Source organism: Engraulis encrasicolus, unplaced genomic scaffold, assembly GCF_034702125.1.
Source record: "Engraulis encrasicolus isolate BLACKSEA-1 unplaced genomic scaffold, IST_EnEncr_1.0 scaffold_32_np1212, whole genome shotgun sequence".
Taxonomy (NCBI): Eukaryota; Metazoa; Chordata; class Actinopteri; order Clupeiformes; family Engraulidae; genus Engraulis; species Engraulis encrasicolus.
Genome location: NW_026945621.1, coordinates 325,001 through 337,500, shown reverse-complemented (window position 1 = coordinate 337,500; position 12,500 = coordinate 325,001). Strand labels below are relative to the sequence as shown.

Here is a 12,500-nt window from a genome sequence, read left to right as displayed (position 1 = left end):
TTACATCGCTATACACCGTGCGCAAAATCAACATAAAATAGGCAACGCACTATGCGCACACACATCCTTCCACAAACATGTCCCGGGCCTAAGTGTGTGTGTGTGTGTGTGTGTGTGTGTGTGTGTGTGCTGAAAGGCAGACTGATAAGACACTGGGGTTTATTTGGTTTCTGTTCTGACCAGGTTAAGAGGGGTGTGTGTGTGTGAGTGTGTGTGAGTGAGTGGGTGCGTTTGCAGGCTGGGCACGTGGGGCAGTCTTGTTTTGTGTGTGTGTGTGTGTGTGTGTGTGTGTGCGGTTAGTCTAAGGCACAGGTCTGGGTGTGTCACCTTTGGCAGTGTTGTCATGGTAATAAAGGAGTGGGCGGGGCTACAGTTCTGCTTAATATTCATTAAGGCGTTAAAATCTGAACACGGGCACGCAAAAACACACACACACACACAAACACACACACACACAAACACAAACACACAAACACACACACAGGCACGCACCCAGTAATTTAGTGTCAGTTAGTGTTATAGTGTTTTCATGTTTTCTTTCTACTGTAATTTTTAAGGCACACACACACACACACACACACACGCACACACACACACACACACACACACACACACACACACAGTTAAGCACAGGCTCTTGGTCACAGACTTGCCTTTGGAACAGGAGTATAAGAATATGCTCATTCTCACACACACACACACACACACACACACACACACACTCTCCCAGGATAACACTCACACCTCACAGGAGTACCGTAACACAGTCAATAACACATTGTTTACGCCCACACACACACACACACACACACACACACACACACACACACACACACACACACACACACACACACACACACACACACACACACACACACACACACACACACGAAGAACAATACACATAAACAAAACATTACCAATACATAAGCCATAAAGGAAACATGACCAAGACACGTCTACAATATCCCATAAACGTAAAGGAAACATTAGCCAACAGCTCCAATAGAACATAAAGGAAACAAACTAATTAGAAGGAGAAATCTGATTGGCCCAAACGCCAGCGACACGCACTGGGGGGGAGGGGCGGTGGCGGGGCTAGAGGCACTGCCACTGCTGTCAGTTAAAGGGACTGACTGGTTCCACGCCACCTCGTGACGGCAGCGGGGGCTGTACTCTCACTAGTTCCACGCCACCTCGTGACGGCCGGGGGGGCTGTACTCTCACTAGTTCCACGCCACCTCGTGACGGCCGGGGGGGCTGTACTTGTGTCTTACGTCATTCGGAATTCAGCTGCCAGTAGGGCTGCACGATATATCGAAAATGTATCGATATCGCGATATCACAGCTTGCGATGTATGTATCGCAAAAGTTGTGCACATATCGCAAACAGTTTTTAATTTGTAATAATAGCAAATATGGTGAGAAGATTAAAAAATGCATTAAAAATTGATGCTGTATATTAGCCATGTTTTTCCTACTAAAATATAATGTTGCCAATAAAACATTGCTCTCCGTTGTTTTGTACATGATAAAGTGTAGAATGGCAAGTAGAGAGGGGAAAATATATGCATGTATTAAACATCGCGATTAATATTGATATCGCAGTATACAGTCATGTTGCCGTGTATCGCATATTTTACTAATATCGTGCAGCCCCAGCTGCCTGCCAGTGCAGAGGATAGCCGCTAACCGCTAACCGCTACGTGCTTTCACTCGAAGTAGGCCGTCAGGATTACCGCAGAAATACACCAGCGGCGATCTGAGCGAGTCGAGCGACGGAAGTAATTGACTTTGTATTGAGTCGCGCGACAAAAGCGATTCTGGAGACTAGAGCTATTTGCGCGACGAGCGCGACAGTTTGAAGTTGAAATTTTTCAACTTTCTATGACGCGGTTCGGCGACAAGCCGAATGACTGTATAGAGGTCAGTGACCACAGCCAATGGGAATGCTTGAATGCTTTGCCTTCTGCCTGTACGGACATACTCTAGTCTCCTCAATCGCTCGTATTGCTTGCTGCTGCACTCTGTCGCTTGAATCGCATCGCCGCTGGTGTATTTCTGCGGTAAGGCTACCCCCTGTTGTGGGGTTCATGGATGCTTTTTGTAGGTTACATTATTTTGACTACCTAAAAAAAAAAGAACAACAAAAACACTCGTTTTAATACGCCTCATCTTCAATATTAACCACTTCTGGACTACTGGAACGCGGTGACCAGCTGTGAGCTGCTAGTAAGATCCGTGCAGTTGCATCGTGGGTATTCGTTTGCTAGTGCATCGTGGGCAGCGGCTATTCTCAACGGCATAAGATGAGAGTACAGCACTACAAAGCAAAAAGGCAGTAACTGCGCAGAGCTCCAAACTGAGTAAAATGACTTTTAAATGATACTGCAATCCAGTCTAAGTAGTTTTGGGGAGATTATTGACATTCAGCAGTTTTGTTACTTTATATTACCACCTTTTGTGTGGATGAATCATTTTATTTAAATTTTAACTTTGATATACGTCATTAAAGTCATAGTAACTCATTTACCACAACAACGCAGTTACTGCCGTTTTGCTTTGTAGGGCAGCGTAACGAGACGGTGTTGCAGTTGCATCAGGATCAGAGGGTGCATCCCAATATGTGACCTTGCCTCCTCCACTTGCCTCCTCCACTTGCTTCTCGTCATGATGACATCACTGACAACAGCATTATATTTCAATATCTTGCAAAAGCTCAATTGTAAAGTCTTTTTCTCATTTGCAATTGGGATGGTGGATGAGAAACAGTCCCTCAAAAGTTGTTGTGGCGAGGCTGACAGCTGGGAAACTTTATCGTTTTCTCCACGGAGGAGGGGCCAGGAGGCGGGATGAGGAGACAAGCACAAGTGGAGGAGGCAAGGACACATATTGGGATGCACCCAGAGTATCGTTAGCTAGTGCATCGTGGGGCAGCCGTCATTCTGAATGGCGTAAGATGCAAACAGTACAGCCAAACAGTACACACACACACACACACACACACACACACACACACACCCCACCCCCCCGTAACGGGACGGCGTGAAACTCGTGAATCCTGTCAGTATAAGCTCTCAACCAATAGGAAGCCAGCTGAGAGGGGAAGGGGGGTAGTGTGGGTAGTGTGTGTGTGTGTGTGTGTGTGTGTGTGTGTCACTCCTTGATCAGGCGATAGATGGTGTGTTGTGCTCCGTGGTCGCTGTTGGAGACCTCAAACACACACGCCATACACAGCAGCGTCTCCTGCGTGTCTCTATTGCTCACCACCTGTAACACACACACACACACACGATTATTATTAACACACACGCCATACACAGCAGCGTCTCCTGCGTGTCTCTATTGCTCACCACCTGCAACACACACACACACACGATTATTATTAACACACACGCCATACACAGCAGCGTCTCCTGCGTGTCTCTATTGCTCACCACCTGTAACACACACACACGATTATTATTAACACACACGCCATACACAGCAGCGTCTCCTGCGTGTCTCTATTGCTCACCACCTGCAACACACACACACACACACACACACGATTATTATTAACACACACGCCATACACAGCAGCGTCTCCTGCGTGTCTCTATTGCTCACCACCTGCAACACACACACACACACACACACACACGATTATTATTAACACACACGCCATACACAGCAGCGTCTCCTGCGTGTCTCTATTGCTCACCACCTGCAACACACACACACACACACACGATTATTATTAACACACACGCCATACACAGCAGCGTCTCCTGCGTGTCTCTATTGCTCACCACCTGCAACACACACACACACGATTATTATTAACACACACGCCATACACAGCAGCGTCTCCTGCGTGTCTCTATTGCTCACCACCTGCAACACACACACACACACACGATTATTATTAACACACACGCCATACACAGCAGCGTCTCCTGTGTGTCCCTATTGCTCACCACCTGTAACACACACACACACACACACGATTATTATTAACACACACGCCATACACAGCAGCGTCTCCTGCGTGTCTCTATTGCTCACCACCTGCAACACACACACACACACACACACACACACACACGATTATTATTAACACACACGCCATACACAGCAGCGTCTCCTGCGTGTCTCTATTGCTCACCACCTGCAACACACACACACACACACACGATTATTATTAACACACACGCCATACACAGCAGCGTCTCCTGCGTGTCTCTATTGCTCACCACCTGTAACACACACACACACACACACACACACGATTATTATTAACACACACGCCATACACAGCAGCGTCTCCTGTGTGTCTCTATTGCTCACCACCTGTAACACACACACACACACACGATTATTATTAACACACACGCCATACACAGCAGCGTCTCCTGCGTGTCTCTATTGCTCACCACCTGCAACACACACACACACACACGATTATTATTAACACACACGCCATACACAGCAGCGTCTCCTGCGTGTCTCTATTGCTCACCACCTGCAACACACACACACACACACACACGATTATTATTAACACACACGCCATACACAGCAGCGTCTCCTGTGTGTCTCTATTGCTCACCACCTGTAACACACACACACACACACGATTATTATTAACACACACGCCATACACAGCAGCGTCTCCTGCGTGTCTCTATTGCTCACCACCTGCAACACACACACACACACACACGATTATTATTAACACACACGCCATACACAGCAGCGTCTCCTGCGTGTCTCTATTGCTCACCACCTGCAACACACACACACACACACGATTATTATTAACACACACGCCATACAGAGCAGCGTCTCCTGCGTGTCTCTATTGCTCACCACCTGCAACACACACACACACACACACGATTATTATTAACACACACGCCATACACAGCAGCGTCTCCTGCGTGTCTCTATTGCTCACCACCTGCAACACACACACACACACACACGATTATTATTAACACACACGCCATACACAGCAGCGTCTCCTGCGTGTCTCTATTGCTCACCACCTGCAACACACACACACACACACACACACACACACACACACACACACACACACACGGGGACACACACGGACACACACACACACACACACACACACACACACACACACACACGCACACGCACACGCACACGCACACACTTATTATTAATACACATGTAATACATCATACATAGCAAAGCTATGCAAAGCAAAGCAGAGCTAGCTCCAGCGCATCCGTGTTACTGATTCACTTTTGACACAATTAAACACTTTTCAAAAGGTGCACTGTGCAGGATGGTGGCCAGAGTAGGTATTGCACTGTGCAGGATGGTGGCCAGAGTAGGTATTGCACTGTGCAGGATGGTGGCCAGAGTAGGTATTGCAACTACCGCTATGCTGCGCATTGAAACTGTGCTGCCTATTGTTGCCTTTTTAGACTTTTCATGAATTTTTACTAAATACTACTGTTAATATTTACTAGTATGACCAAAGTAGAGGTGCTCCGATCACCATTTTTTGGCCCGATCACCGATACCGATCACCAAAAATCTTTATCTGCCGATTACCGATCATTGCCGATCACAAAAATGATTTCCTATTTTTTTAATAGCATATTAATTATCCTTATTGAATACCATTTCTGCCCATAAACCAATCAATCTTAATTTGCACATGTCTATTATTAGGCTATTATTATTATTATTATTATTTTATTATTATTATTATTATTATTATTATTATTATTATCTTTCAGACTAGTGTTGGTAATACAGTCTACAGTATTAATCAATGTATAAGTTATTGCATAGAATAACTAAACTATTTAAGATTGAATTGAAACTGAAACATTACATCAAATAGTCTTCCACATACGAGAAAAAAACAACCTGTCGCTTTAAATGAGCAGCCTCGTGAGGAGAGCCCCTCCCCTCTCTGTCACCGTCCACAGTTCCAGTGCTCCACTGCCGTTTTGAATAAGTTTTGCCACATCTGTCGCCGTTTGGTGTTTCAGCGACTATCAAACTAATCGACTGACTGCCAATTACAACTTTGAAAACAATAATTGACATGTTTGTGCTGACAACGTGAAGTTGTCGCGTGCTGACCGAGGCAACTACACAGGTTATAACGTAAAATGGCTCACTGGCGAGTAGCCTAATACTCAATCGCAAATTACATTGTCAGGTAAACGGAGCATGGATCGGAAAATCAGATCATTGTTGATGCAGATATGGTTATGAATGGTGGAAATGAAGGGGGGAATGGCGAAAAGTTATAGACAAGCAAAGATGCCTTCTTTTGGTGCACTTGCAGCTGTGCAGAGCCAGCGCCTACATGCAGCGCCAGGTGTAAAGGCAAATGGTTGCGTGAGGAATTTAATATCTCTCGATCGGTTTTTTGATCGGCATGTTTTTCCGATCACCGATCAGGCTATTTTTGGCCATTATCTGCCGGTCATGATCGGCAGCCGAGCAATCGGAGCACCTCTAGACCAAAGTCAGTGTTTCCCCCAGAAGTTTTGTTCTTCAAGGTGGTGGGGCGTTAAGTTAGCCTGGTGAAGCAGCGCCACCCGCTGGACGGCAAAATGTTTTGTCTACGGGTGGGTCTGGCCTCGGATAATGATTCAATGAAGCCAGAATGCCATGAATCTGGCAAACCAATTACAACGCAAAGATGTGTTTTGAATCAAAGCGGGCAGGGTTTTGAGGGAAGGTTGTTCTCATCAACAATCTTCGTATGTATTATGCATCGAGGCCAGACTAAATTAGACATCCACATTTAGTCTGGTTTATCAGGCTAGCGTTAAAAGTGTATTTTTTGGCTGAGCAACTTTAGAAATGACATTCACAACATGAAATCTTTATTTTTTCAGGGGACCTAGTCAAGGTGGCCGCCTTAGCAATAAAGTGCTGGGAAAACCCTGAAACAGTAAATTTTACGATTAAAAATGTAAATTAAAATGGAAATTCAAAACGGAGATGGAGAAAGTGTGTCTGTGTGTGTATATGTGTGTGTGTGTATATGTGTGTGTGTGTGTGTGTGTGTGTGTGTGTGTGTGTGTGTGTGTGTGTGTTTACCAGTAGTATGGTGAAGTTTTCCAGTACGCTGTTCATCATGTATTTCTCTGGCAGGTGTTTGAGTTTGTGGATGAAGTTGATCATGTATTCACACATGGGGGAACGAGAGATGCGGAACACGAAACGACCGTTCTCAAAACGAGCATACTCCGTCTGGAACACACACACACGGACATACGCATGGACACACACACACACGCGCACACACACACACACACACACACACACACACACACACACACACACACACAGAGACAGACAGACAGACAGACAGACAGACAGACAGACACACACACACACACACACACACACACACGCGCAGACACACACAAAGAGCAGGTTAAAATGCTGCACACATAAACATGGAAGCAAACCTCTTCTATTACTTTTGCAGTCCAAGTGTACTTCGTTGTTTATAACGACGATAGAACTTAATTGCATTTGACCAATGTGCAGTTAAGACTTAGCATACTTTTACAGACATTAACAATAAACACAAGCACGCACGCGCTGCCCTCATCAGGCAAAGGGCAGTAACTACATATTTTGTCAAAGTTGAGTTTAGACTGAAAATGGTCTTCATTGGACCTCCTTTATCTTGTGACAAATGCCTATGGTCCAAATGTGTCTCGTTTCAGAGATATTGCTATGTCACATTATTATGTCAAATTTGCAGGAACTACAATGTCCAATCTGATAACAAGGCTTTGAAGGCATTTTTCTCAGTTTCAACGCTGGTCTAGATACCGCACTTTGGCTTTGTAGGGCAGTACAGTGCAGTCAAAAACAAACACACAAACACACAAACACACACACACACACACACACACACACACACACACACAGTAACTCACCTCCACCTTCTCCACGACCTGCTTCCCAAAAGAGCAGACCTTCGTGGAGCACGTGATGGTCATGTTGTCAGAGCTCTCGTATTGGCAGCTCACGCCGTATAACACGCCACTGTCCTCCTCAAGATTACAGCTGAGATCCGCCTACACACACACACACACACACACACACACACACACACACACACACACACACACACACACACACACACACACACACACACACACACACACACACACACACACACACACACATTTAAACTCTCGTACTGGCAACTGATGCCGTAGAACACAGACGCACGCACGCACGCACCCTTGTCAGCGTACATTGTAGAACACACACACACACACGCTCCGATACTGACAGCTCACACTGTATTATGCACACACACACACACACACACTAGAGCCCTCATACTGACAGCTCACAGCGTAGAACACACACACATAAGGATAAACAGTTTTCACAAGTGTCCACCAGATGGCGATGTTTCACTGCTATTCAGTCTGATGCAGGTCACCATCATCACTGCGCCTGTGTGTGTGTGTGTGTGTGTGTGTGTGTGTGTGTGTGTGTGTGTGTGTGTGTGTGTGTGTGTGTGTGTGTGTGTGTGTGTGTGTGTGTGTGTGTGTGTGTGTGTGTGTGTGTTACCCAGAACTTGATGAGGTAGAAGGCGTGTGCGGGGCCCTTGTTGAACAGCTCCTTCAGGCCGCCCGTCTTCTCGGGAAACTTGTCGTAGATCTGACGCACGTCAACACACTCCAACAGGGGATCCGAATGGGAGTACGAGGACTGGCCCATGTTGACAAACATGTGCTTATTGTACTGCAGGAAAAAAAACACAAGAAAACAACACAGTTAGAGACAGAGACAGAGAGAGAGAGAGAGAGAGGAGAGAGAGAGAGAGAGAGAGAGAGAGAGAGAGAGAGAGAGAGAGAGAGAGAGAGAGAGAGAGACAGACGGTGCCTTCTGAAGTCTGGATTTTGACCGATGTTGACAAACATGTGCTTATTGTAATACAGGAAGGAGAGAAGAAAGTAGGACCGTTGGGGAGAGAGAGTGTGTGTGTGTGTGTGTGTGTGCGTGTGTCAGAATGGGAATACAATGACTGGCGATACTGTGCCACGGGACAAGGAGGCAGACTCGTGATGCGCCCCGTGGCACAGTATCGTGTAACTCTGCATATTGCAATTTCCCGATTCAATACAATACCGTTACAGCCCCGCTAGCTAGAGCCCTGAGCACCAATCCATTTCTATTTTACAGGAATATGCGCAGCATAACAATGACTGTTCAATACAGTATGTGTGTCTTATCCCATTTTACCCTGGAGCGACATATACAGTGGTGCTCATATGTTTACATACCCCAGCAGAATATACGCTTTCTTGGCAATTTCTCACAAAATATGAAGGATTACACAAAAATAAATATCTTAAGCCAGTCACTAGCAATGAGTGAAAAAAAAAGTTTTTGTGTAATCCTTCATATTTTGTGAGAAATCGCAGAGAAAGCTTATATTCTGCTGGGGTATGTAAACATATGAGCACCACTGTATACGCTGCTAGGGATGCACGGTGTATTGGCCAGATGTAACGGTATCGGCCGATATTTGACATTTCTCAAAAAACATCGGACATCGGTCCGATGGGTAAAACTGGGCCGATGTTAACGTCGATGTTTTTTTTTAATATGTTACGGTCTAAAAGATTGGACTTGACAGCAACTTTCATTGTTTGTCTTCTAGTTTGTTTCTATTTTTCATCTAATTTTATCACAGGGAGTTAAAAAGTTTTTTTTGAAATAAGAGGACATTCAAAAATTCACTTTGTTTGCATCATTGTCAGTCTGTATTAAATGCTATCTCTTTAAAAAAAAAAAAAAAAAACATTGTTATCGGTTAATATCAGTTATCGACCAAAACCATAATATCAATATCGGAATCGGACGAAATTTTTCACATTGTGCAAACCTATACGCTGCATTCAGGTTCTTGAGATTTCAGCTGTTTTATTCAAAATGTGGGTATGTTAGAGCTGAATGAACATATCCCAATGCAAAATGCCGGTCCTAGCTTTCAAATGCCACTGATTTCATGTTTTTATGTGCTTTGGAGGCTGAGATATTTAGGTTTTAAGGCGAGACACGGCAGGTGAAATCATCGTTTTTTCATGCCCTGGTCAAATCTGAGATTTTGGGCTAGTTTGCATCCTTAACTTGTTGTCTTTCACACTGGTGTGAAGAAAACGTCTAAAAAACAGTATTAGATAGTTATTTTATTACATTTGGTAGACTTGCGCTTGTGATTTTTAGGTTGATCTGTCGTGTTTTTCCTCTTGTTACGCACAGTGTTTATTTGCAACCGTTGGGTTTTATATGCCTTCCGAGGTCTCGTTGGAAAGCTTGAGTCTTCCCGCATATAGTCATGTATTCCAAATAAGGATATTTCCGCTGTGTCAACCACCAATCATTGATTTAGACAAGGCGAAAAAAACAGGAAGAGAAGGTTGAAACGAAATCCGATTGGCCGGAATGGGAGATTCGGCACTGTGATTGGTTCTAATCAGTCACGTGTCACTCTCGGCTGCAGTGGATTATTTTGGAGTGAGAAGTATCCAACAGAGCACTTCGTGTCTCCACTTCTTCAAGACGAATTGAAATTACAAGAGCCCGTGCTTACATGTAACAGAAAGCACGGAGAAACAATAAAGCAAACGACAATATATGTTTTAAAGTGAATTATTCGGTACGCTGTCGGCATTCGGTGGGCTCGCGTTTGCAATGCGTTGCCTACAGTTAGGTTACCCTCTCCTTGCACCACAACGAAATCTCTGTCAGTGCGCGTTTGAATTGAATAATCAACGAATTGGTACTCATTGTAGGCCTACTGTTTATTTAACGTGTTGTGCGATGTAGCTCACAATTGACTCACATAGCCTAATAAACACTCTTGTATCTTGTTTTCGAGTGAAGTGCACAGGTAAACATGCCGAGGTTGTTCCGAGGTGAAACCAGCCTGGCGACTAACTCTGTGATATTTTTCTTCCAATAGACCAGTATTTCTTAAGTTGATGGATATTGATTATTAGTCTATAATTGACTCCATTGGCACAGAAAAGATTACTTCCTTCAACATTATGGAAAGGGGCTTGTGTAAAAAGACTATCTTTGGATGAGGTAGTTGACCACCACGCATTGCAAAGCAGAGAGGCTGCTTGTCATCCTGCAACATGCTCACTTCCCAAAAGTCAGTAGCCTACAGTGGATATATGAAAAAAATGAAGCATGGACAATAAAATACACCCTGCTATATATTTTAAGTGAAGTAAAAACAAAGAAACAAACAAAAGTAGAGCTTTATCCATTGGCCCAGTGGTGTGCACAGGCAGAGAAGGCCCTTTCATGAACAAACAGAGAAGTGTCCCAATTTAGTTGTGTCATGTGGGCTGTTGCCAATCACTGGCATCTAGCAAATAGAGACCATTACACCATTACAAGTATAGTAAAATAATCCTATCTTTAAGGGTAGCCTAGCAGGAAACATTCTGTTTGTCCATAGGCCGAAGCTTAAGCCAACCTTAACATAACCAAAAACTAAATAATAATTAGGCCTAGGGCCTATAGGCCTACTAAAACCATAGGCCTAATCATGATTAAAAATAAACATGGTTTATAACTCCTTGCTGTCACAAATAAATAGGCCTATACCAGACTGTGCGGCTATTGTAGCGATAGGCCTATAGCTGTTCTGTCAAGTAGATGAGCTATATTCAATTTCAGCCTATTCATTCTCAATATTAAGGACCCTTTTGTGTGATCTTTTGGAAATATTATGGCCAGTAATACATGTTTAGAGAGGTCAACATGAACCTCTGATGCTATAACATCCATGGACCTACTCCACAGTTTGTGATTTTTAACCTGGCAGTTTCTGAGGCCTGTTAGGGCCTATTCTAACATATTGGTGCAAATTGGAGGACCAGCCATTCACTTCACCAGTTGGTAAGTGAAATAGTATGCTTCAAGTGCACAAATATGGCCTAGATATAGGTGATTTCACTCCAAAATTGGTTGTTGTAGTGAATGGCTGGAAGAAATAGGGGGTACAGGATTGCAACCTCGAAAGCCAGATCACTGATGATGGCACGGTACATGCCATGTGGATACCATTAATGATAAAATAAAAATATTCACCTGTTTTAAATGCAATAGAGTTATCAGTTTTAGTGTAATACATGCATATATTCATCCTACATTCATCCTAATGCCATTTTTTTATGTACGTTGTGGCTTTTACCAGAAATCTATGGCTTTTTGCCATACAAATCTTTAACGGCCATTTTCTCAAAATGAGGTTTTCCTCACACTCAAAGGCCTAAAACTCCACTTCTGTATGACTGACATACACCAAACTTTCCAGTCCTATTCCTGACTGTATATGGAAGATTCTGTCACAGGATTTTGTTGTTATATCATTCTAAGCCTGATTTATAGGACTTTTCCTCTTAAAATGAGGCGAAAAATCACATTTTCAGGGCTAATAGCAGTTTTTTAAGATTTTC

The 12,500-nt window shown here is 44.0% G+C and overlaps 1 protein-coding gene across 1 annotated transcript in view; it reads right to left on the bottom strand.

The window, feature by feature from the left end:
• Nucleotides 1-271: 271 nt before the first annotated feature.
• The window catches only part of tead1b (TEA domain family member 1b), a 56,415-nt gene continuing 44,186 nt past the window's right edge, over nt 272-12,500 (bottom strand). Inside the window, exons 11-14 of the mRNA XM_063193247.1 lie at nt 8,590-8,763; nt 7,941-8,081; nt 7,087-7,239; nt 272-3,270 (exon numbers count right to left, since the gene is read on the bottom strand). Coding sequence (XP_063049317.1) covers nt 3,157-3,270; nt 7,087-7,239; nt 7,941-8,081; nt 8,590-8,763 — 582 coding nt within the window. The 3' untranslated portion in view covers nt 272-3,156. The remainder of the gene's footprint in view (nt 3,271-7,086; nt 7,240-7,940; nt 8,082-8,589; nt 8,764-12,500) is intronic.